The sequence below is a fragment of the Schistocerca piceifrons genome, chromosome 1, assembly GCF_021461385.2.
Source record: "Schistocerca piceifrons isolate TAMUIC-IGC-003096 chromosome 1, iqSchPice1.1, whole genome shotgun sequence".
Classification (NCBI taxonomy): domain Eukaryota; kingdom Metazoa; phylum Arthropoda; class Insecta; order Orthoptera; family Acrididae; genus Schistocerca; species Schistocerca piceifrons.
Genome location: NC_060138.1, coordinates 748,107,736 through 748,134,080, shown reverse-complemented (window position 1 = coordinate 748,134,080; position 26,345 = coordinate 748,107,736). Strand labels below are relative to the sequence as shown.

General features: G+C 38.1%; 1 protein-coding gene across 1 annotated transcript; it reads left to right on the top strand.

Annotated features, from left to right (window-relative positions):
* The first annotated feature begins 18,165 nt into the window (after window positions 1-18,165).
* On the top strand, window positions 18,166-23,534 carry LOC124774170 (52 kDa repressor of the inhibitor of the protein kinase-like). The gene is made up of 7 exons (XM_047249463.1): window positions 18,166-18,259; window positions 18,418-18,714; window positions 18,885-20,279; window positions 20,370-20,569; window positions 22,318-22,329; window positions 22,555-22,704; window positions 23,496-23,534. The coding sequence occupies exons 1-7, from the start codon at window positions 18,166-18,168 to the stop codon at window positions 23,532-23,534; spliced, it is 2,187 nt and encodes a 728-aa protein (XP_047105419.1).
* Window positions 23,535-26,345: the final 2,811 nt, after the last annotated feature.

The following is a 26,345-nucleotide window of genomic DNA, read 5'->3' as shown; positions in this document are numbered from 1 at the left end:
AACCAAAAGTGGTGCCTTGGTGATAATTGATTTGGATGTAAACATGCAAAATAATGTTCCACAATGAAAACATTTTGCGACAAAGAACATTGATCCATCTGCAATAGTGAATGGTACTTATGTTGTTAGAAGCTTGCAGTATATTGAAATATAAATCTAATTAAGTCCTAATGAAGCATTAATGACACCTTATGACTGTTGCTAAAAGTGCTATTTGGTTTCACTATTGAACAAGTTTATGAAATATGCACATATACACTAAAAAAATTTTTTTTTATTGATATTGAGTACAGAATACACTTTATGTATTCCCATAGTAAAGCGTTCAGTTCAGGGAAAAGCATGGGAGGGACTTGGCATCCACGTCTATTTACTTACAACTTGAATTTATCGTGAATTACAGTGTAAAAAGAAATAATGTAAACTAAGAAAATTGTAATTGTAAAAACTTCATACTTAGTTGAAAACACACATGCATATAAAATTACATGTGGGTAGCTATAAATTGAACTGAACCAACTGAAAGGAATAAAATACTTGATTTGAGGACGTGACTGAACAAACTTAAAAGTACTCACATTTATGCGAGATATCTGAAAAGTATGCTGTACGAAAGTAAAATTCTATTCATTGCATTGTCTGTACAAATGAACACCAAACCATAAGGTTTATGTAGATTTGAAAAAATTGGTCATATATAACACTTTTAGAACTGAGGAATCATTAACTCACATTGGCACAAGTCAGCCAGTTTGTTAAAAGAATAACTATGCCATATTTAGTCTTTCTTTCATATGAATCATTTTTCTGCTGCTCCTTTTCTGTTTTGTTAGTCTCAGTACATTGAGGAATAATAATCGTTTGCAAAAACCTGCATGAAATTGATAGGTACTTCATCTTGGTAACAAATGAAATATTTCATAAAATTTGATTGACTGCTCATGTAACATACTAAAGCAGTACCTGAACAAATCCTCTAAGTGCACATTTGCATGTACAGTACCATGAAGTATGTTAACCTATTCCTTTCAAGATGGTTCATGGAACAGTAGATGATATTGTGTTGTCTGTGGTAGTTGCCACTTTTGTTCACCCAGTCAGGGGCTAAAGAATTTAACTAGTAGGGCACTTTCAAAATAATGGTATGACCATACTAAACACCAAACATGGTATGTGTGCATTCATCATTTATGGTATAAAACATCCATCAGGCTTATGGCATCAGGTAGAGGTTCATTGTTGCTTCAAAAGCAATGTTTAAATGTGATGATATTCAGCCATTGTAAAACTGTATGACATCAATTTCTGACTTTTTGTATAATATGTGGTCTGTCATTAGCAAGCTTCCCATTTCAACTAACAAAACAACTACATATTAAATGATCTTTCAAGTGGAACCACATGGGATCAACCAACCAAAATAGAAAAGTGCTGATAGTCTACAACTGCATGAAATCTTGCAGCAGCACACACTTTCTGACATGTGTGAATCTTCATCAGGTTTGATTCCACGATAATTTTTGTCCTACATCTGCTATCAAGTGGTGGCTCACTTCCAACAGAAAACACACTGACCTTCGGTATTTGAAAGCAAATACATTTTTGTTGCCTCTAATTGCACTTTCCACCAACACGTCCTTATTTTTCCACCAACAGTACAAGGAAAAGCATAGATTGCAGCTTACCGTAAAGGTGACACGTTGAGTTGCAGACAGGCACTGCAAAAAGACTGTTACACTTTCAGAAAAGGAAATGAACCCCCACCAGATGCCATAAGCCTGATGGGTGTGGTTTTATACACACATACAGTAATTAGCACAAGCAAACACACCTCACACACATATGAACATCATCTCCGGCAGCTCGGACTGGAATGCCATGAATTCCGGTCCGAGCTGCTGAAGATGGCAGCAAGTGAAGAGAGCTTGCTTGCATGTGTGTGTGTGTGTGTGTGTGTGTGTGTGTGTGTGTGTGTGTGCGCGCTTTTCCAAAGAAGACTTTGGCCAAAAGCTAAACGTGTAAGTGTCTCCTCATTGTGCCTATTTGCAAAGTGTCATCTTTGTGATGAATAGAAATTTATGCATTTCTTACATTGTCAATATTCCAACCTTAAGTTTCCATTGGTTGCTCATTATTACACCCATGTGTGATAGTTCTTAGTCTGTTATCTAAATGTTAGTTAGGTATACGTTTCATGGATCATTTTGCACGATAGATCGTAATGATGTGGCACAAGTCATTTATGTTCAAATCACAAATTAATTTGTACATATGGTTTCGTTCTGAACATGTCTAAGTTGGTATTTTTTTAATTTTATTTTTTAACAAAAAGAAAAAATTATATACAGATGTGAGTTAGTAATTGCTACTCACCTCCCTTTACACATTACAGTAATAGAAATTTTTCTAGGAATAGGAGGAGTTGACAAGGAGAAACATTCTCAATTTATTTTCAAATTTTACTTTGCTGTCTGCCAGACATATAACTGTGTAAGTGATCAAAATTACATCTTGCAGCATTGTGCACACCTTTTTGTGCTAAGGACAACCTTAATGTGGAGTAATGAATATCATTTTTTTCCTGCTGGTATTGTAATTATGCACATCATTGTCCCTTTTTAACTTTATTGGATTATCTAAGTGCGGAAATAAATATACTGTGAAGCAGCAGTCAGAATGCTCAGATGTCTACAAGATGATTGTGGATGAGCACAACATACTATTCTTGCTGCACATTTTTGCACAATGAAGACTTTTACCTCTCTGATGATGAGGTACCCCAGGACATTATTCCATATGACATTATTGAATGAAAATTGCAAAATCCTCAACTTACTAATTTGCCTCTCCCCAAAATTTTCAATGATTCTAAATGCAAATGTGACTGAACTAAGATGTTGTACAAGTCCCAAAATGTGCTTTTCCAATTTAAATTCTCATCAATATGGACACATCTACCTGAATACTCTGCAAATCACATGTACCTGACATAGGGTTAATTGAACCACCTTCATAATAATTTTCTGTTATTCCACTCTCAGTGTGCAGAAAGAACAAACAACTATAAATTTCTTTCTTAAGAATGTCGAAGTTTCCACCATATTTATTATTCCCTCACAAGGTATTACTCTTATCATTGGCATAGTACTCCTAGATGTGCAGAACTGAATATGTTATGTCTTTTTAAAATTGAGGGTGATACCATTCACAGAAAACCAGTCAACAATACTTTTCACAACTATGTTTATCATTTCTTCTGTTGCTCTATATATGCTTGGACTGATTACAATACTAGTGTCATCTGCAAAAAGAACCAGTTCTGTTGTACATTAGTCAGATGATCATTTAAATATAGAGGACATGAGATTCAGCCTTGGGAAACCCCATAAATGACTTCCCCCCAGTCAGAATTATTCCCCGGACTACATTTGTTGAATTACTAAGTACGACTCACTCCATTCTTTTGGTTATGTATGACATTTTCATTGGTTGGCTGTACCATCAATCCTATTAAACGTCAGTTTATCTGAGAGAATGTGAAACCAATTACAAGTTACAAGAATCTCAAACCAAAAACTAAAGATACACAACCTCTCATCTGAAGATAACTGATTTGTCATGCACAGGTATTCATAAAAATATCTGACATCTCAAGTTTCAAAGCTATAGATAGCTTCGTAGCATGTAGGTTCTAGGTATTTATATTTTCACACTTAGATTGAAACATGAAACTTATTTACATTTTCACACTTAGATTGAAACATGAAACTATCTGCTTTGTGTGCCAAAAGCAGGAAGAAGATCAAAGGCAGTACTGACACACTGACCAAAATTTTGCACCCTATAGCCAAGGCTATAGATTCTGTTATTGAACAGAGTTATAAAACAGCAGGAGCAATACTGATGACTGAAATGTAACAACTGGTATTAACTTTAGCAAGGAAATGCAAAACTACATATGTAATGCCACCATTGCCCAGAGTGCTAATCAAATCTTTATAAATGTATTGCTGCATGAGAAGTACATAAAAATATTCAAGTGTTCCTGGTGTCATGCCTCCATTAAACAATGCACCTTCATATGAGGCAAATGTTAGATGCTCATTTATTTGTTTTTAGGTTCGAAATGGTTCAAATGGCTCTGAGCACTACGCGACTTAACTTCTGAGGTCATCAGTCGCCTAGAACTTAGAACCAATTAAACCTAAGGACATCACACACATCCATGCCCGAGGCAGGATTCGAACCTGTGACCAGAGCGGTCGCTCGACTCCTGACTGTAGCGCCTAGAACCGCACAGCCACTCCGGCCGGCTGTTTTTAGGTGTGTAAAGCACCTTTCAATAATGTATAGGTAGCACACATGTTTCATAAGTATGCTTTTGACATATTCTCTCTTTTTTTTATATTTGCTTTTTTCCTTCTGCAGTATCTTGTCCTTAAATATTTTAACTAATAAACTGATATTACTAATCTAAATACCTGGTAATTTCTAACATTAACAACAGGTTATGGGCCCAGGTGTCAGGTTTTACAGTACAACAAAAAAATAAACGTGGCAATACTAATCACCGAATTCAATACGTAATTCACAGTCATGGGACAGGAGATGGAGAAGTACAGGATACCATTGTTTGATGACATGAACTTTAGCAACTGGAAATTTGGAATATTTGAGTCTTGTTGGAAAAGTCCTACACAGAAATGTGTGCAGATGACACAGCTGAACAATATGTGCAGAAAAAGGTTTTCTGGGAGAACTTAGCAAAAATGATAAGAAGCGTAAGTCACAAATAATACAAAGAATTTCAGACAGTTACTTGGAGTATGCCAAGAACATGGAAACTGACTATCATCTGTGGAAATCGTTAACTCAAACTTTCGATTGGAAAGGTAGGGCTTACCAGCTTCTCTTAAGAAAAACTCTGTTGACAACGAAGTTTAACACAAGTGATAATGCTATTGAAAATATTCTATTTAAGTTAGATGAGTTAATACATGATTTGAAAGCATCAGGTCCCAATGTTGTTGAAACTGTTACAGTGTGCAGTTTGATGCTAACAATGCTTCCACAATATGAAGTTGTAGTTGCTGCTCTGGAAACCTAGTCAAGTGAGCAATTGAAATCAAGTTTTGTAAAAGGTAGAATATTAGACAAAGCAGCAACATGTAATAATTCTGAAGGTAAAAAAAGGTTGTTAAATGAACTGTCTGCCTCAACAGCAATTGTCCCTCAGCAAAGTCAAAGGAAGTATCAAGTGACAATCAAACAGATGCAGCCACCACCACCACAGAGGTGGAGAAGTTGATGTTGAAAGCACTGTCTCTGGAAGGAAATTTCAAATATTAATAAAAGATGTTTTTGTAGTATAACACTTACTAAATAATTTGTCTGTGTGTGTGAAATAGAAATGGCTGTATTCTACATTGTTTGTGAAAATTCAGTGAGTTCAATTTGAAAGGGTGATAAATTTTCAGCTTGGATCACAGAAAAAATTCAGACTTGTATAACCTTTCTTTCAGACATACTAAGAATTTTCTGTGCAGTGCTTGTGTTTCAGACAGAAGTGTAGAGTTATGGAATCAATGCTTAGGATACAAGAACCTCAAAAATATGAAGAAACTTCATTATGTAGCAGAGGGAATGGACACACAGAATTTTTCTAAACCCGTAAATAAATACTTCGCCTTCATAGAGTGCAAACAAACACAGTTACCACATATCGAGTCTCGTGTTTGAGCCAAACAACCACCTGAACTGATATATAGTAATGCGCCTGGGTCATATGAAGCCTGTTTCTTTTGATGGAAAGAAATATATAGTGACTGTAACTGATGATTATACTCACTTTGCAGAAGCTTACACTCTTCAATTAAAGTCTGAAGTGTTTCATTATTTTAAAGTATGCTATGGAATGGCTACTGCTCACTTTAACATGAAAATCAGCAGATTTAGATATGACAATGGTCATGAATACATTTCAGATGAAATGTCACAATTCTTGGTAAAAGGACAGTGCAGTTCTAATTTACCATAAGGTACAGCCCTCAGCAAAATGAAGTGGCTGAATGACCATCTGTACTATTATTGCTAAGGTTCACTGCATGATTCTTGGATGCAAACTTGGAAAGCAGTTTGGTTGCGAGTTGGCGAAGCCAACCATGGTGTAAACGGAGACTCTGGTTGTGGTAGTAATTGAAATGTAGTGAAGCCTAATGTTTATATCTGCACCATATTGAAAAATCCAAGGGGGTTGAAATATGTAACTTTTACTGGCAACTGTTTTCAGCATTAACTGTAGTCCTACATCAGATTTAGAAGGAGAAATTCCAGCAACACCATGGTATAGAAGGAAGCCAAATCTAATTAAACTGTGTGCTTTGGATTATTGCGTTCTTGCACGTTCCAAAGGAACTATTGACAAGTAAGTTTGACACCATGTCATTACAGTGTTTCACAACTGGATGTTGTCCCAATGGTTACAGAGTGTGGTGTGCCAAACACAAGATTGTATTTGTAAGAGATGTAATTTTTGAAGAAGATAAGCATGTATTTGAAGGTGAAAGTAGTGATGACTGGATCTGGAAGAGAATGTTCAAATGGACAACATAACACATAATATAACAGAACTGTTGAAGACAACTCAGAGCCTGTGATTTCAAAAGAAGTGGAGGAAGCAGAACGTCTGGGGAAAATCAATATAAGAACAAGTAAACCTAGAGACTTGGAGGATTATGCAGTGTTAGCCTTGAACGTAGAAGTATTTGTTGAAAAGTTACCATAGAATTTTGAAGATATGAAAGGCCAAAAACAATAAAGGAAAACACGGACTTTCTGGGTTGGGAAGGACAGGGAAGGAAGTCGGCCGTGCCCTTTCAAAGGAACCATCCCGGCATTTGCCTGGGGCGATTTAGGGAAATCATGGAAAACCTAAATCAGGATGGCTGGACGCGGGATCGAACCGTCGTCCTCCCGAATACGAGTCCAGTGTGCTAACCACTGCGCCACCTCGCTCGGTGCGGACTTTCTGTCATCAAATGGAATTTGGACTTATGCACTCCTTCCAGTAAATAAAGGAGACTTTTTCAGTGTAAAAAGAGATGCCTAGAAAACACTGAAAGGTAACCTATAAGCCACATTTAGTTATTAAAGGTTGTGCTGAGGTAAAAGGATATGACTGAGGAGACATATGCTCGGGTGGTTTGACCCACAACATTAAGAAGTTTTCTTAGTGTGGTGAATGAACATGATTTGTTTATGGAACAAACAGATGTGCAAAATGCATCTTAGTGAACTGACTGAAGAAATTTATGGGAAAGTTCCTCAAGGTGTGAAGATTATGGGAGGACTTGTATGCAAACTCAATAAAGCTCCACATGGACTGAAGCAGGCACCAAGAACTTGTAACTGTACATTTGACAATTTTATGGTGGAAATTGGGCTTCAACAACCCCAAGTTAACAGATATTCCTATGTCAAAAGCACTGATGATTGTAATACTTGCTTGGTACTGTATGTGGATGATGTTCTAATTGCTGGGAATCATAAAAGCAGAATCACTGATATGAAGAAGAAGTTAAAATTGAAATTTCAATTACAAAAACTCGGAGAGCCAAAATTATTCCGAGGAATAAATTTACAGATGACCAATGGCAAAACGTTTCTTAGTCAATGTGCTCAGTGAGAAAACTTATTGAAAATAATTAACATGGAAGACTGTAAACCCCATAAAACACCAATGGAACTCAAACCTAGTGGAGATGCTTGAGGTGATGTTGTTGGAAATAAACCAACAGAGGATTAATAAGAGTTTTTGATGTATGTAATAATGGCTACAACACCATACAAGATCATCAGTTAACTGTTTTAGTATCGTCAAAATAAACCAACAAAATTCTACTGCAAGGGTTTGGAATGAATTCTTCAGTATATTAAAGGAACATCTCATGTTGGTTTGCATTACCATAACGGGAATTCAAATGTTCTTCTCTCCTATGTGGATTCTCACTGTGGAAGTGGAGACGACTGAAGACTTAGGTTTACAACAGGATACATACTCAAGGGTTTTGAAAATACTGTTTGTTGGGCTAAGAGAAGCCCCGTGGCTGAAATTTAATCTTTTTGAAGAATATAAAATAACTGTGAAAACACAACAGTTTATGAAGATAATCAGTCATGCATACGTATAATAGTACAAAAGTTGGAACATAATATCCACATGCTTCTGTTGTCTAAGTAAAATTTCATGTCAGCTTTACAATGAAGAGCATCTGAACATTCAATACATTAGCTTCAAGAAACAAGTGGAAGATATATTGACAAAAGCAACTACGTGTGTACAGTTCAACAAGGTAGGATTTGTGAAATATGCAGATAGTTACTGAAATTATTAAATTACTTTGACTTATTTTTTCTTTCTTTTTATATGCGTACTCTTCCTTCTGTCTGTATCTTGTCTCTGTGATTGTAATTACGATAAGAAATAAATTTATATTACTTATCTCAATGCCTGGTGCTTTCTATCTTCAACAGCAACACATTTTTCACCACAAGTTGTGTTTATACCGGTAGAACACAGTCAAGTAAGTATGCGTCCGCAATTTATTTTTATCATTGCCATTTTAAAATATTTACCGAAGCCACAAGAGGACAGAAATTCAAAGGTTTCAACAAGGCACACTACAACCACTATATATCCAAAGTTTTAATAACTTAAACAATAGAAAATCAAAATCAGCCTGCATACACAAAATATTAAATTTCATGGCGAATCTTAGTCAGAAGCTAATTTCCTGTTGATTTCTGCCGAACATTCTCATTGGTTCATAGTAACCCCATTGTCATTGGTTGACTGCACTGTGCAGACTTTCCTTTAGGATGGAATGCATTGTTGATCGAGGAAATAAATGTACGTCCAACAAGCATATCATCCATATGCAGCACCTCAGGGATATAGTGAGGACCGTAATTTCGGAAGCAACTGAAGAAACGGTAACAGGTAACAGAGGCCGGCAGGGGGTACAATCAAAGAAATCGCGGTTCTCAACACTGTAACAACCAGAATGGATGGAACAATGGGTATAGCCTGAACAGGAAGCACAACAAAATTTTGGTAATAGTAGTAATCAACCACTGAGTAACTAAATAATGTCAGTTACGAGTAGGGGAGAAACACAGAACAGGGTCATGCCGTCCCCAGTTAAGTACAAGGCCATATGTGGAACAATTCTGAAGCCACGGTACGCACGATTAACTCCCCAACCCCGCCACAGGGAAATAACAATCAGTCGGGCCAAGCCCCTGCCAACGACTGTGAATGGAAATGGGGCATAAGGCTTTTGAATAGCTATTTTATAAGATATTATAAGGAAAATGACATGAGGGATGACCTTTAAACAGATTAGAGGACGAAGTACGAGCTATTATAAAAGCCAAAATTGGCAACAGCTACAGTTTCTGCTAGGCACTGGCGAATTTAATTTTGCAAAGTTTGTTTGATGAGCTGTGGAATGAACTCAATTTGTCCGCTTTACCAGTACAAAGTTGTCACTTTATAACTGCACTGGGTTGTAAATCAAAGGTTGTCAGGCTGTAAACTTATTTACCTATTAACATAAATGAGAACATGTATTTTTTAGCAGATTTGTAGTAATCGAAAAATTAATAGTTAACTATCTGTTAGCTTGATACAGGCAAAGCTAAGTGCCATTTGTATACTGACAAAAATCCTATTTCAGTTGATTTGTTGAAAACAAAGGCAAATGTCTACACTCATTTGATAAACAAGGTTAATATATTCAGTTGATGTATCTTGACATTTTATATAGACACGTAACATTTAAAGATGTAAATTTGGAGCAAGTGACCACCCCATTCAAAATACATCAAAAAGTTGAAGAGTCAATCCACGGACGTATGTAAGAGGGGTGGGGGGTTCTGTGGGTCCGATCCCCCCCCCTTCCTTAGTTGACACAAAAAACGCCAACGTTAGAAGAATACCCGCTTTTGAAAACTCATGCCACAAAATAGTTGCGCACTGCGCTTGGTTGACGTAGCGACAAGCCACGGAGAAATGAGGCTGCAAAAAAATAGCTGTGCCCTGCGGCGGGGTGTCTACCCCCACCCTCAGTATGTGTGCAACGAAATGAGTGCAATTTTGCTAATCGTAGCGGAATTCCGCTATGCGTATTGGAGTTTTTTGGCCTTCGTGGCGTAGCGGCGAAATTCTGAAATTGCAAAAAATGTAGCGGAATTCAACTTTCTTTGGCGAAATGTAAAACCCTCGTAAATTTTCACTGCCAAGTACATGTAATATATGCACGGGAATGCAGATACCGAACAGTCTTTCTCCATGATGACAGACATTAAAACTAAAAGACTTATTAAGTTACTCGCAGAAACGTTAAGTGACTTGTTGAAAGTATGACTAGACATCCAAAACAAGAACCGTTATTGATCATTATTATATTTCGTACACAGTTACGGAGGGGCATTTCCGTAAGTTTGAAAAACGTATCAATTATTATTTGAGAACAAGGTGATCAAAATATTGCTGCATCAATAAATTCATACATTTCACTGTGATTTTAATAAACATTGAAACGTCTCACACACACAATGCTAAAAAAACCTTGTAAATTAATTTCTTACGCCTTAGCCAGTTCAGATTCCATATAAAGAGGAAAAATACCTGTCGCATCAAACTACAATTACTATATTAACAGTAACTATTTGAATGAAGCACGATATTAGGTCCATCACTGGACACTGTCGTCCTAGCTGTCGCTGATCGTAAAATGCCCCAGCTGGAAAGATATGGAATATATTTGTTTATAGCTTAAATTATTTATTTAGCCTGTATATCGTCAGGAATTATATAGACTATATCATAAATTACATTTGAAACTGTAGTGGAATTTGGATGTGCTCGTAGCAGAATTAACTTATTAGTGGCTGGCAACACTGAACGGAACCAATCCAATGTGTTCTGTCGCTTCCCCTTGAGCAGTCACTAGAGATGGGTCGAACTCGTTCATTCCCGCGAACTACTACATTCATTTCACTCTTTGCCGTGAAGCGTTCAAATGAAGTAGTTCATTCATGAAGGACGGTACAGTAGCCTGGCGAAGTTGCCCAGTTCGCCGCTCAGCCGCGGCTACTCTCGCTTCGCCTCGCTCGTACAATAAAGCTTCGTAATACTTCATAATTTTACCAACAGATGACCGAACGTCCACGCAACGTTTTACGCTCCTACAGCGCCTGAGTTAACTTAAATAGAGCATGATCGAAGGGGACAAAGGAAAGATAAACAGAGAAGCCTGTCACATATAAAGAAGGTATTACATTTAATCTTGCTCGACATTTTCTCATGAAGCGCCCAAAAAAGTCTTTATCTGCCAAGTGAAACCTTATTTGTTGTATTCATGGACTGAAAACTACGGCTACCAACGAAATGCCGTCCAATTTTATGTTCCTTTTAAAATTTAATCCAAAATAGAAAGAGTATGTTTAACACTGTCACGAAGTCTATTGCCTACGTTAAGTAATTATTCAGAAGTTTTCCTGATGATTTTATTTTTGTGGAGAATAATAACCCTCCAAATTCAAAACGTAAACTGTCATTGGTACGATTTCAGGTAAAATCCCTCTTTATTTTATTCGGAAAGCAGTTTTTGTGTCTGTTCACTCTTATACAATGGCTAACAACTCGCGATAGCGTAAAAGTAGTGAAATTTGGGGTTTCTTCGCCGATTTAGGTGATGGGAAAGCAAAGTGCAACTGTTGTTCTAAGTGTATTTCATATAAAGGAGGAAATACATTTAATCTAGCGCGTCATGTTCGAGTGCTGCATCCAACAGTGTCATTGTCAGTCAGGCGTTTAGCGCCCCCTGCTCCTGCATCTTCCGATATTTCTTGGACAAATAACCCGACAATCCGGAACCAACATCAGCAATTACCAGAAGCGAACAGCAGTCGGTGCCAGAAAATAACAGTATCACTTCATTATCAGACAGCAGACATCAATATCACGGAACATTACCTATGTATTTTGCGAAACCTCTTTCGAACAAAAGAAATGAGGAAAAAGATTTCGCACTTCTGCAGACTGTTGTAAAGGATTATTTGCCCTTCAACGTAGTGGAAAGCAAACATTTCCAAAGTTTTGCAGGCAAACTGAATTGTGCTTACAGAATGCCAGCTCGGAAGACCATTTCCAATACACTTCTACAACAACAGTACGCCACGATGAAAGAAATTGCGGAAGACCACTTCCAATACACTACTACAACAACAGTACGCCACGATGAAAGAAATTGCGGAAGCTGTTGTGCTGACAATGGATGGGTGGACCTCAACCACAAATGAGAGTTATTTGTCGGTGACAGCACACTATGTTAAAGACCTGGAGCTGGCGTATTCCCTCCTAGAGTGCTTTAAATACGACGAAAGGCACACGTCAGAAAAACTCTCTGAAGAACTGCGACGTGTCACAAGGGAAGGGGGCATTCAAGAAAAAGTCGTGTGTGTTGTTCGCGACAATGCTGCTAATATTGTGGCAGCTACGACTCACAGCCTGAAAACACATCCCCTGCTTTGCACACACACTCAATTTAATTGTTCAGAATGGGCTTCCGCACATCCAACCCATTCTGAATAAAGTAAAAAAATTGTTGAATTTTTTTAAAGAAGTTCGCAGGCCTGCACGAAACTGAAAAAGATGCAGGAACAGTTAAAAGAGCCAGTTCTGACACTGATGAAACAGGACACTGTTACAAGATGGAATTCAACCTATGATATGCTGCGAAGAATAATCGAGGTTAAGAATTCCCTAATGAGAGTTATCACTCTGAATTATCCGGGTCTTCCAAATCAGACTGCAGAGGACATTGCAAGTGTAACACAAGCCTGTGACCTGTTGAAAGTTTTCAAAGACTGCACCGAGGAAATGTCAAGAGAAAATGTCACTGCTTCAAAGTTATACTCCTTAGTCGCTCGTTGAAAAAATGGTGTTGCAGGTTTGTTAATAACACTGAAATTCATGTAGACGTGCAACAGATGGCAGAAAAGTTAGCTGATGACCTAAAACGACGATTTCGAAATATAGAGGAAAATTCCATTTTCGCAGAAGCAACTTGATTGGACCCCCGGTTCAAATTACATGGTTTTTCTGATAAAAATTCTGCTGAAAAGGTGAAATTAAACCTGATCAGGCACTGTGAGAAATTTGTGACGAACACATCCACTGCTACTGCAACAACTCAGTTCCAACCACTGAATCTACTTCTAGTCTCTGGTTCGAATTTGATGAAGGCTGCAGAGTAATACACACCCGAGGGCAGCTGCAGTAGTGGAAGTGGACAAATATTTACAAGAGCCCCTGCTACAGAGACAAGGCAATCCACTTCAGTAATGGTCTGAACGGCTGTCAGTATACCCCTCGCTCTTTGAACTTGCAAAAATACGACTGTGTACTGTTGCAACCTCCACGCCGTGTGAAAGAGTGTTCTCGAAGGCAGGACACCTTATAAAAATAGAAGAAATCGCCTGACAGGAAAAAAGTGGAACAAATAATGTTTTTAAACGGAAATCTCTGAACATTCGCCAAATCCGTTGATGTTTATTCATAAATATATATGTATTTTTTTTAATTTAATTAGGACAATCCTCAAATTGACTTTTAGTGTAATTATTTCAATAATGTGTACGAGATAAACACTCCTACATGAACGATTATCGTTCAAGCGTGGATTCCACGCATGCTTCAGTTCCAGATTCACAAGGTAATCATTCTATTTTCATGTTGGCTGTGCGTGCTCACACAGCCAGCCTCTTCGTTTGTATCTTTAATATTCATTTGTCTGCAAGCGCTGCCATCGGTAGGCTACCCGTAGACGCGAAGTATAACTGCACAGATAATCATGGGTAATGATGTCAGCACTGCAAGCAGCAGCTGACGCTGCCTTCCCCTCGCTCCTCAGCATTTGAAGTACCAGTTAATTGAAATTGAGTGGTTAGTTCACGCTTCACTGAAGCGTTCATTTGAACCACTCATTCACGAGCTCCCCATCACTAGCAGTCACAATTAGAGTGACGGAAGTTTAGGACGTCGTGTGTTAAGCCAGCTTAAACTGTGCGTGCGTGTGTTTAGTTGTTAAAAAAGTCGTGTTTGAAAAAAAAACCTATGAAACGGACAAATCCCTTCTGTTTTTTTTTTCTAAAAAAGAGACACAGAATTCTGATGCACTTCTTTCGAAAGAGAGTGGCATGTCACCACGTGAAGCGGAATCCCAGCATGAAGAAGCAGGACCATCCAGGAAAACTGAGGATGAAGCAAAGAAGGGTGTCTCTCATATTTACCATTATAAAAAGGGTTATATGATTTTTAGCCGCAGGTTTGTAAAAAATAAAGAAGAACCTTCTAGTTTAACATTTAATTACAAGTGAACAAATGGGCCTATCGCAAAATACGTTACACAAATTTTTTCTAGTTTAATTCTGCGTTAGGATATTATATGAGAGAATTTGGTTATAATGTTTAATAACTATTTTCTATTTATATTTATAGTAACAATTGCCTGGATTATGTGCGTTTTCCCTAGGAACTACTCACTTCAAAACTCTTGAAACGTGTTAGTCTGATGTTAATGAAATTTCATGTGGTTACAGGCACATGTATTGGCAGTGTAAATCTCAACTTACAGAATTATTTAATCACTTATTGAAAGTTTCTTATAATTTTTCTAAAATAAGTTTTCCATGGCCAATATAAACATAGAAAGCGTGTGATTGTTTTCGAGCTCTCTTTTTGTGGTACTTAATCTTGAAACTACGATCACTGAGACTGTACAGTGTGGTATAATTTTATGAAGTTTAACATCGAATAATGGTTGCAACTTTGCCCATGTTGAGTAGCTTCTTTTTGCCAGCAAAAATGGTGACTGTTCATTGGCTGAAAAGTAAACGTGACAAACAGTGGCTGATAAAAAAAAAAAAAAAAATTTGCTCCCCTAAACACAACGTAATATATGTGCCCCACTTAATTTTGCACGTTTGTTTTTGTCACTGTTATTCACGTTAAAGACACTTACACAACTGTCAAGCAACACCAGCACAAAAAAGTTTGTAAATAAAAAGTTCCAGTTGAAAATCGTACCACACTGTACACGAGCAGAAAGTTTTTTACTTTAAACACAACACTGACAAACTGACTAGTTTGGATTACTTGACCAAAATGTGCTATGAGATAAAATCGTTAAGACAAGAATGACAATGCAGAATAATTTGATTTCATTGTCGCCTCTTTCTCTATTCTCAATGAACGTTAACTTAAAAGCCGACAGCATTCTGGCAATAATAACTTTTCAAAACTCGATTCCAGACGGAAAATGAGTATTTAAATTGCCATTGAGTCGCCAAGTAAACTAAAAATATTTCAAACTTATATTGTCTATTGTTGTTACGGCTTGTTCAAACTACCAGGTTATTTCACAATATTAATCATTCTTGTCATGTGTTAGAGCAGTTATTTTTAAAACATGAAATATTAAATAGAATGCAAAAAATGCCGCACAAAGCTACCGCCCTTATGCCCGTGCCTAGTGGGCCTATACGTAAATCCATCTCTAATGACGAAGGTACAGGAAAGTCAAGTTCACAGGAGTTGAATCGGCAGTAGCAAGTACAAGTTGGTCGACTGCGACTTACTCATGTTCTTTGTCTAACTGCTGCCATCCTCAGTGATCTAATACAGAACTTTGCATATGTCGCTACTGAGAAGAGATTGTTGAGCCAAGTTCTTTTCATTGACACAATGTAAGTTGTACAACTGTAGTTCTTTTAATTTCGAATTGTCTATGAGAACTGATACGAAATTAGCAGCTACAAGTGCCATCATTCAACATGAAACTATCAATTCCGCAAAACCTGCAAACTTTTGTACACAAATGGCAAATGTAGTGTTAACACTTAAGGTCGAAAGAGCGGCTTCTTCCTCTCGCAACGCCCCTGACACCTCGCTCGGCTAGGGGGTGGTAAGCGGAACTTACTTCCCCTTTTGTGTTCTTTGTGAACAAACTTTATTTTAGGTTCTAAAAAGGGGACCACATGGGTAGTGGATTTTAGAATTTTTTGATATTTATGTACGTGAAGTTCACAACTCAAATAACAATCAGCCAAAGCCATTCGACGCAACCCTCAAAAATTATCGAGGAAATCGACTTTGGAGTTTTGCAATTATATGTAAGTACCAATAATTAACACCGCTCTCTCAGCTGTAAGTGTAGCTGAGGTGGTAGTGTACTGGCCTCACAACCATAGAGACGGTGTTTCGAATCCTGCTGTGATAGTTTTTTTCCGTTGCGTTCAAATACTTCAACTATTTTAATATCTAATGGCAATTTTTACGAAAAATGCACATATTTTTTTGTTTATTCGTAACCTATATTTTATAGATTGCCCTCTTACGCGTCCAACATCACAGTCGTTTTTTCTCTTGTCAGAAGGGGATCTAGCGCACGCCTCGTGAAAACACAATCTGCTTCGGCAACGTTCCGTAGAGCGCATAAGCCAACACCTTAAACACACAGGCCTTACAAGAGCCGTGCGACGTCACGCCGTTAGCCGACTGGCTGGCCGCTATGAGAGCCACCCAACAGTCACCAGCTACGCGAGTGACGGCCCAAAGGCGTGACGTGCACGGCTGGTAGGGAGGCCTGTATATAGGAAATTACAAATAAACAAAAATATGTGCATTTTTCGTAAAAATTACCATTAGATATTAAAATTGTTGAAGTATTTGAACACAGCGAAAAAAATTGAACTGTCGCGGCAGAATTCGAAACACCGACTCTATAGTTGTGAGGCCAGTACACTACCACCTCAGCTACACTTAAAGCTGAGAGAGCGGTGTTAATTATTGGTACTTACATATAATTGCAAAACTTCAAAGTCTATTTTCTCGAGAATTTTTGAGAGTTGCATCGAATGGCTTTGGCTGATTGTTATTTGAGTTGTGTACTTCGCGTACCATAAATATCAAAAAATTCTAAAACCCACTACCCATGTGGTCTCCTTGTAAGACCTGGGCAGACACCGAGCGAGGTGGCGCAGTGGTTAGCACTCTGGACTCGCATTCGGGAGGACGACGGTTCGATCCCGTCTCCAGCCATCCTGACTTAGGTTTTTCCGTGATTTCCCTAAATCGTTTCAGGCAAATGCCGGGATGGTTCCTTTGAAAGGGCACGGCCGATTTCCTTCCCAATCCTTCCCTAACCCGAGCTTGCGCTCCGTCCCTAATGACCTCGTTGTCGACGGGGCGTTAAACACTAACCACCACACCACCACCACCTGGGCAGACAGAACGCGGCCTGGCGCGCGGCTCACGTCACAGCGTATGGCTGCGGCGTTCACTGACAATGGGCAGCTAGGCCACACAGCAACAACAGCTGGCCGCTACGTCTGCTGTTGCTGCGAAAGGTCAGATGTCACACAGTGGAAGTAGCCGAACGAAACCACAAATCTACTGCCTCACAACCGCCAGTGTCAAAACACAGCAGCAGTCATATGGGCCCGCACAAGTGCAGCGAATTTCTGTTCTGAAACAACCTGCCGATGGTCGCTGCGTCAAAGTCGCCCTCTACTCCGTGTTCTTGTATACCGTACTACTGTATTTGTTTAATCTTGAGCTACATAGAAAGAAATCTCACGAATTGGTTAGATGAAGAACTGCAAAAATTAAAATATCTTTTAAGTAAACAGTACAAAAGTTTGATTTCAAACGAATTCACACTACATAAAATACAGATATTAAAAATATCTAAAGCCAATGGTACCAAAATTTTAACAGAGCCCTTTCACATAATCTTGTTGAAACCCTTGTACATATTGTAAGTAAGAAAGCAGACTGTCTGCATTGAACAGGAAATTCCAAAAAGTTCCTAGCACTCATTTAAACAAATTGCTTAGATTCTTTTGCAGAAAACGGAATACAAATTATATAAAGATGTCAAATAATACTATACATGTACTGTAGTACCGCCATCGTTGTTATTTAAGAAGAGCTGTACAGCTATTATTTTGTATTATCAGTTTCGTGGAGATTATTTTGGGCGATATTATCAATAAAACAGAAATTGCACTAGTGCTGGATGTTAATGGAGGACTTTTATGACTGTCACATTTATAGTCTGTCACAGCTCAATAACAAGCATTAGTTTTGACACTGACCACTATGTAACAGGTATGCAGTATCCTGTCACTGGTATTTCAGGAAGTGTGTCAAAGACATAACCATGACACAACAACATCTGCAATAAAGTAGCAGGGTGTGATTTATTGTCCATTACTATTTCTAGTTGTACACCAGCGGAAATGGATGCGTGTTTTGGTAGTGTTTCATTTTCTTCTTCTCTTTTACAGCTACGGTGGAACTGTCTCCAGCTAAATACATAGATTTTGACATTGGGAGATATGTCTGTCATCCTCCAGCCAATGATGAGGAAAAGCTGCGTGCGTTAAAAGAGCCTTGGACCCCACGGGATACTTTCAAGCTTCCAGTCACTGGCAAGAAGAACCTTTCTTATCAACGTCATTGGACTACCAGGCACTCAAGGCTTGTGTATTCAGACATCATGCAGGGAGCATTTTGCAAAATATGTGTTTTACTTGGAAAAATGCAAGGCGGCTGTGGTCATCAGGAACTTGGAGCCTTTCTTAGTAAGCCATTTACCAACTGGAATAAAGCTTTAGACAGCTTTAATCACCACGCTGATACAAAATATCATAAATTTTCTGTCGAGCAGGCAGCAAACTTTATAAAGGTCATGGAGGGAAAAGCTCTTGATGTTTCAGAGTCCACAATGTGGAAAATAGTAAAATTGCTGAAGAGAACAGAAGAAGATTGAAAGCTATTGTAGAAACAATTCTTCTCTGTGGAAGACAAGAAATTGCCCTAAGAGGGTGCCGTGATTCTGGAGTAGTTGGAATAAACGAACCTGCACATAATGACGGTAATTTTAGAGCGCTACTTCGTTTTCGTGCTCGATCCGGTGATGAAGCACTTAAGAATCACTTACTTACGCAAAACATCCACAGTAGAGCCATGTATACCTCTTCAGGAATTCAGAATGAAGTTAGTGAACTGTGTGGTAATGCTATTCAACCACAAGTACTGAAAAGGGTCAAGAAGGCAGGTTTTTTTACTGAACTGACTGACGAAACAAGAGACATATCACGCCAAGAACAACTAGCGTTATGTTTACGATATGTAGACTGCCCATCTGGAAAATCGAGTATCATGGAGGATTTTCTTGACTTTATTTACGTGGAAGATGTTTCAGCGCAAGCATTGGGAAACACAATCATAACACATCTCTTATCTTATAACTTGGATATGGACAAATTGGTAGGGCAAGGCTTTGATGGCGCTGCAATAATGAGCGGCCAAATACGAGGCGTGAGAACAATGATTGCAGAACAATATCTGACAGCACAATTTGTACACTGTGTGGCACATGTTCTTAATTTAGTTCTTGCGCATTCGTGTGAAATACCTATGATACGGAACTGTATTGGAACAATAAAAAGTATAGTAAACTTTTTTCGACAGTCTCCACTTCGGGACAACCTTTTGAAGAAAATTTCAGATCAAACTGAGTCATCTCATTCAACGCTGATCTCCCTTTGTGAGACACGATGGACCGAAAAGCATGTGGCTGTTGAGAGATTTGCAGAAATGCTTCCTGTAGTATGCGCAATACTTGAGGCCCTTCAAGACGCTGTTAGTAGGGATGTCGCCACTGAAGCATACCAACTGCAGACTGCCATGGAAAATAGCCAATTTATCATGTCGCTTGTTATATTACGAAAAATTTTTTCGTATACAGCGAACCTGAATAAAGCAATGCAGAAGGTCAGTGTTGACCTGATGAACACTTGCAGTTATGCAAAAACAGTTAAAAGTACTTTACAAAATATTCGGAATGAAAGTGAGTTCTTAGTCGTTTTCGAGCAGGCAAAGCAGATGAGCTCAAGTGACATAACTGTTCCAAGAACGACTGGAAGGCAAACCCAGCGCAGCAATGTACCAGGAGAAACTGCTGAAATATATTATCGTCGAAATGTATTTTACCCTTTTCCTGAACATGTGATCACAGAACTTGATGCTCGTTTTAAACCACATGAAGCAACAATCGAAGAAATTCAGATGCTTCTGCCTGAAAAAACCAATAATGACTCCAGGACAAAAGAAAATCTTAAGAAGATAGTGCAAACATTTCTTGGTGAGAATGTAGGCACAACAATTCTGAGTGAATACGAGATATGGCACAATCACTGGAAATCTGTAGAGTAAAAACCCGTCACTGCTATAGAAGTTATTGATCAGTGTGATGAACTATTTTTCCCTTCGATAAAAAAGTTTATTATCATATTAGCCACACTCCCAGTGTCAACGCCAACCCCTGAAAGATGTTTCTCGACTATGAAGAGGCTAAAAACTTATATAAGGAATAAAATGGGAGCTGAAAGACTTACTGGTCTTGCTCTAATGAGTGTTCATCGTGATCTGGCGGTGTAACTAGATTGTGAAGAAATTATTAGTAAGTTAGCAGCAAGACGTAAAAGGCTAAATCTAATACTTTAAATTAAATTAATTAATGTTTATTTTTAAATTATCTTACTACCTGAAGTTACAGCAAAATGCCAAAGAGTCACAATTTAAATACAAAGACTAATATAATAACATTATTGCTTAATATAAATGATTAAGTATGATATTCAAAAATATATAATTACCTCCAATGTTAGCTTACAATTAGTTGCTTTTTCATAAATAAATACCTCAACAGCTACAATACATGTTTTATTTAAAGACGCTTGGATCAATTAGCGTTTCTCTACAGTTTTACCTGCATGTAATATGGATGCTAACGTATTTGTGTTTTTCTTTTTTTTTTAATTTCTGCTTGATTGACTCTATTGGCGCTAACAGCAAAACCTTTTTATGTGGTGGGCGAAGACAGGTTTACCTTCCTAAAAGATAGTGTTACCCCCCCCCCCCCCTCCCCATGCACAAGCTGTAGGTACGTTCCTGAGTCAATCATACTTACACCAGAACATACGCATGATTTACATGCCATATTGAAATAGTTCTCTCACGTTTTTGAAGAAAAACTATAGTTATAAAGGGATACGTGTATCAAATGAAGGTACACCCACATGAAACTCTCTGTCGCACGCTATATGCAATTTCATGAATGAAAAAGATGGCAATAGTCAAACCTGATGTTAGTGTTCGCCTTGTCCTTGAAGCTAGGGTAATAAATAAAATCATCATACCCATAAGAACCAGGCCAGACAATACTGAAGAGCAATTGTTAAAATTGCACGGAGTTAAGTATTTATTGCAGCATTAGATACAGTGCTTAGGCCAGAACATTTGAGTCAAATCACTATATTATGTGGATGACCTTATCGCTACATCCACGTGGGAAGCACATGTACAAATACTTAGAAAAGTCTTAGAATGGTTCTCTGAATAAGAAGTTACTGCTAACTTGTAAAAATTTGAGTTTGCGCGGGAAGAGAGAAAATTTTTAGGCTGCATCATCTCACCTGCAGGTATTAGACCAGATCCCAAAAAGCTAGACGCAATCAAACATTTTCCTTGACCACAGACAAAGAAATACTTAAAGGCATTCCTAGGGTTAGCATCATTTTTTTTCGAAAATTCGTGCCCAATCAGTTATTAAATAGCGATGCTCTGCCAAATTTATCAAGGAAAAACACACATGGTTATGGATGCCCAAGTGCCAAGAATGAAGGCAATGAAACAGGTTTTAATAAACTCAGACACATACCCAGTCATCCCAAGGACTGGGGACAATATTGTTTCAAACCACATCAGAACAGGGACGTCAACACATGAACATCATCAGTTTCGCAAGTCGTACAGTTACAGAAAGTGAACGAGCTTATTCAGTCACAGAAACTGAGGCATTGGCAATAATATGGGCTTTTCGAATGTTTCAGTATTTTTAATGGGGAAATCACACTAAGATATTCTGTGGTAATCAAGCGCTTTCATTCCTATTAACATGCAAATTATTACACCAACAGGTAGTCTGATGATGCCTATTTTTACAAGAATTCGATTTTGATGTAATTTATGTCAATGGTGAACAGAATTAAAGTTGAATCAAATGAGCCCCTGGTCACAATTTTTAGCCTTAGTAACCAGGTTTCAACATTTCTAAGAGTGCCTTTATCAGAATTTAAACATTGAAAGTTACGGATTATGGGAAAAGAAATTTTTTACAGCCAGCTGTACAGGTATGTCTCGGTCTTGTATTGTTAGTCAGTACTAACACTTTTTTATGTATAAAATATTTCTTTTCCCATTAATTTGTAATTACGTTATAAGTCACATTAAACGTTTAAATTCTGATGAAACCTGGTTAATAAGACTAAAAATTGTGACCGAGTGCTCATTTGTTTCAAGTTTAATTTATAAACCGTCACCGAAAAAATCAGCCATGTTTAAAACTTGGTAAACAGAATATTTTGGTAGACGCTTTGTCTAGGATTCCGCAAGGATTGAGAGAATATGTGGAACTCAAGGAGCAAACCTCAGATTTCAGACTAGTACTTATGCATGACAATTCTCTTAGACCTTATTATCTTAAAATGGTGCAGGAACATGCCTCAGTAACAAGGAGAGGATGAACAGTGGCATAAGCAACATACAGTTTGTGAACAACAATTCTAAATTAGGGAAACGACACAAATAGAAGAACGGAGTATTATTTTACTAAAGAACACATGAATCTCAGAAGTGGTGTGGCTGCTTGCCAGAAAAATGCATTGACAGCTTTACACAGTTCACACACAATGCATGGGGACATTATGGCATGACAAAGTGTACTAGTAAAATCACATCTTACTGTTATTTCCCAAATATTAGAAAACGGCTACTGCAAGTAATCAATTAATGCATTATATGTCAAAACGCTAAACAACCAAATAAATCATGTCTGAATGAACTGTCTCCAATCCTACCAACAAAACCCAGAGACCTCGTGTCTATTGACGCGGCGGAACTGTTTCCAACCGCCAGAGGAGGTGCAAAACACGCAATCGCCTCATAATCACAGATTTTCAAATATATTAAAATTGTATGTTACCAAATCTCTTGTAGCGGGAGCCATAATAAAGAGAATAGTAGGAGGTTATTTTGTTTAAGTCTGCAAGCTGAACGCCATACTCACTGACCATACTAGCAATTTTACAGGCTCTAAATGGAAAGAATGTGTTAAATCTCAAGGCATAAAACATATTTTTGCTATCGAAATTCCACCCAGAAACAAGCCCCATTGAGCAGGTATTTCAAGAATTCAATAGACTCATCAGAACATACATCCCCACTAAACACAGTACACGGATACAGTATGTAACAAATTTCGAACAAATAATAAACAACTTGCCTCACTTATCTTCAGGATACACATCTTCCTAAAATAATGTTTGACAAGCTTTAAAGTGATGATTGGGTGAAGCCTTTACCAAAATTATACTAAAAAACTGTATCTTTGGAAGAAATGGTACGACAAGGATTGATAGCTCTAGAACAAATCACACAGTACAGGAAGGCGGAGTACTATAAAAAGATTGGTCATACGACTGCCTTTCATGTTGGGTAAGAAGTGTAGTTATGGTCACATCCACTATCAACAAAACATAGGATACTTAACCGAAAATGCCAATTAGTGTATGTAGAACCTTGTTGTTGTTGTGGTCTTCAGTCCTGAGACTGGTTTGATGCAGCTCTCCATGCTACTCTATCCTGTGCAAGCTTCTTCATCTCCCAGTACCTACTGCAACCTACATCCTTCTGAATCTGCTTGGTGTATTCATCTCTTGGTCTCCCTCTACGATTTTTACCCTCCACGCTGCCTTCCAATATTAAATTAGTGATCCTTTGATGCCTCAGAACATGCCCTACCAATCGATCCCTTCTTCTAGTCAAGTTGTGCCACAAACTTCTCTTCTCCCCAATCCTATTCAATACCTCCTCATGTAGGACCTTATGTCATACATGAAATATAATATCCAGGATGTTACTGAGTAATACGAAAATCGGGAAAAACGTGTGGATTGTACCCACATAAAGATGTGAAAGTATTTATACGATAAGACGGAGGTCATGGACAGACTACGATTAGGAAAGAATCATTTCCAAATAACACATGAAAGCGAAATATGAAGGTGGTCATAAAAAGCACAAATTGTTTTTAGGATGATATTTATTCCATACTTTAGCGACTTGTATATAAGGAAAGAAGGTGAAGGAACTAAGTGAAAACACACACTTCTATATAGGTTGGGGTGTAATATAATGTAAAGTAAGGTAAGTAATATGACTAGAAAAAATTAGTTTGTGAGAGAATTTATGTTACCTCTTAGAAAAGGTAAAAATTATAACCATTACACTGTGTATTATTTCACATTTGCTGGAACCTCATTAGAATTCGTTTCACGTGGAGCGGATGTCAAGCTGCCTCTAGAACAGTCAAGTAAGACAATGAGGATACGTTTTATGCTGTGCGTTACGCGTACGTACATCGACTCAGATGATACGGGGCGACAGCTTTGCAGGCACATTGAACTTGGACAGAACTGGCCAGGAAAGTGATCCAAATAAGCTGCAGTTCTGCGAACAGTTGTAGTAAAGATGTAAAAAGAAACAATATAGCTTTGGATTTAAATAAACAATATAACTTTGGATGTCACTTAATTTTTAAACAGAAGCAAATAATGTGTGCAAAACCTACAATTCTTAGGTGACCAGTATAAAACATAAAATGCTCTCGATCTAGCTAACCCTGTATTGCAATTAGACACAAGAATGAAGAAAATTCCTGACTTTAACAAGGGTAATTTTTCTGCATGAACTGTGTGTGGCGTAAAAGCGCACTTCTCTTTCCCATGTAGTTAAATATTGAAGTCACTGAAGATATTACTCTCAGTAGTCTGGTAGCCTCTGAACTCATTTCGTATCGGACTTCGAGGAATACGGTACAAATCAGTACTGTTACGTTGATAACGAGGCGATCAGTTACAGAATCCAAATACACTAAAAATCCACATTTCCTCCTCCTTTTTTATGATGTGTTGTTCTACATTTCGCCATCGTTCGACAGTGACGTGTCACAAAGCTTCGTACATCAGTTTCAATACCTTTGGCAGGTTAAATGTCTTGTTATTACTCGCGAAAAATCCCTTAACTTGGCTCCAGATCAATTCTACTGGATCTAGATTGCAGTTTTACCGCGAAAATGTTTTCCATGTTTTTATGATGTTTAATCAGTCTGGGTCGTGTGAAACCACATCTGTCCACAAAACAATGGGAATATTCAAATAAAGAGTATTTCATTTTCCATTTTTCTCCAAAAAATTTAATTGTGTAATGTTTTCTTAACTTCAACAATATTTTATAAAATATTGTCATGTAGAAGGAGGTGCAATTAGATGAATGACGAAAACTAACTTCACTTAATGAAGGTTTATTCAGGACTTGCACATACAGGAGCGCGGAGCGAACTGCCTCTGGCCAGAACACATACAGTATATATACAGATACAGAACATTCCAGTACAATGATTCTGGACATTTGTGGATACTTCTAGAATGTACTCGAATCGAATATAGAAATTAAGATTGTACAGTTCAGCTGAGTTTCGAACTCACGCCCCTCGATTCAACAGTTTGTTATCATAACCACTACACCACAGTGCAACTCATCTTCTTTTGTGACATTGCTCCCTCCTTAAGAGAACAGTGTCTCGGTGTTATGTCCTCCTAGTCTGACAATGAGTCATCGGTCCTGCATACTCTGACTCCCAATGACTGGCGGTGATCTTCTTAGAACTGCTGCTACGCTCTTCATCATCTTTCAACTTGTTGCCTGTCGCTGGAGCTTCGAATTTACTCTGGGTTGCAGGATCCTTGTAAGGCTTCATTCGAAGTATGTGGACTGTATCTCTGGTCTTTCATCGTCTTGTGTCAGGGTCGAAATCTTACAACTTCATAAGTAACATCATACAATTGTCTTACAACCTTATAAGGTCCAAATTAGCGCTGTAGGAGCTCCTCAGGGAGATCAATCTTCCAAACAGGAGTGAAGATCCAGACACGGTCATCAGGCTGGTGGCTCACATCATACCTTCGGCGATCTTTTACTTGAGTCTGCAGCATGTGGAGTCGAGCTAACTGGCGTGCTTCCTCATCTCTGATTAACACCTGACCGATGTAGTCGTCGTCGTCCACATCATCAGGATGTAATGGAAACA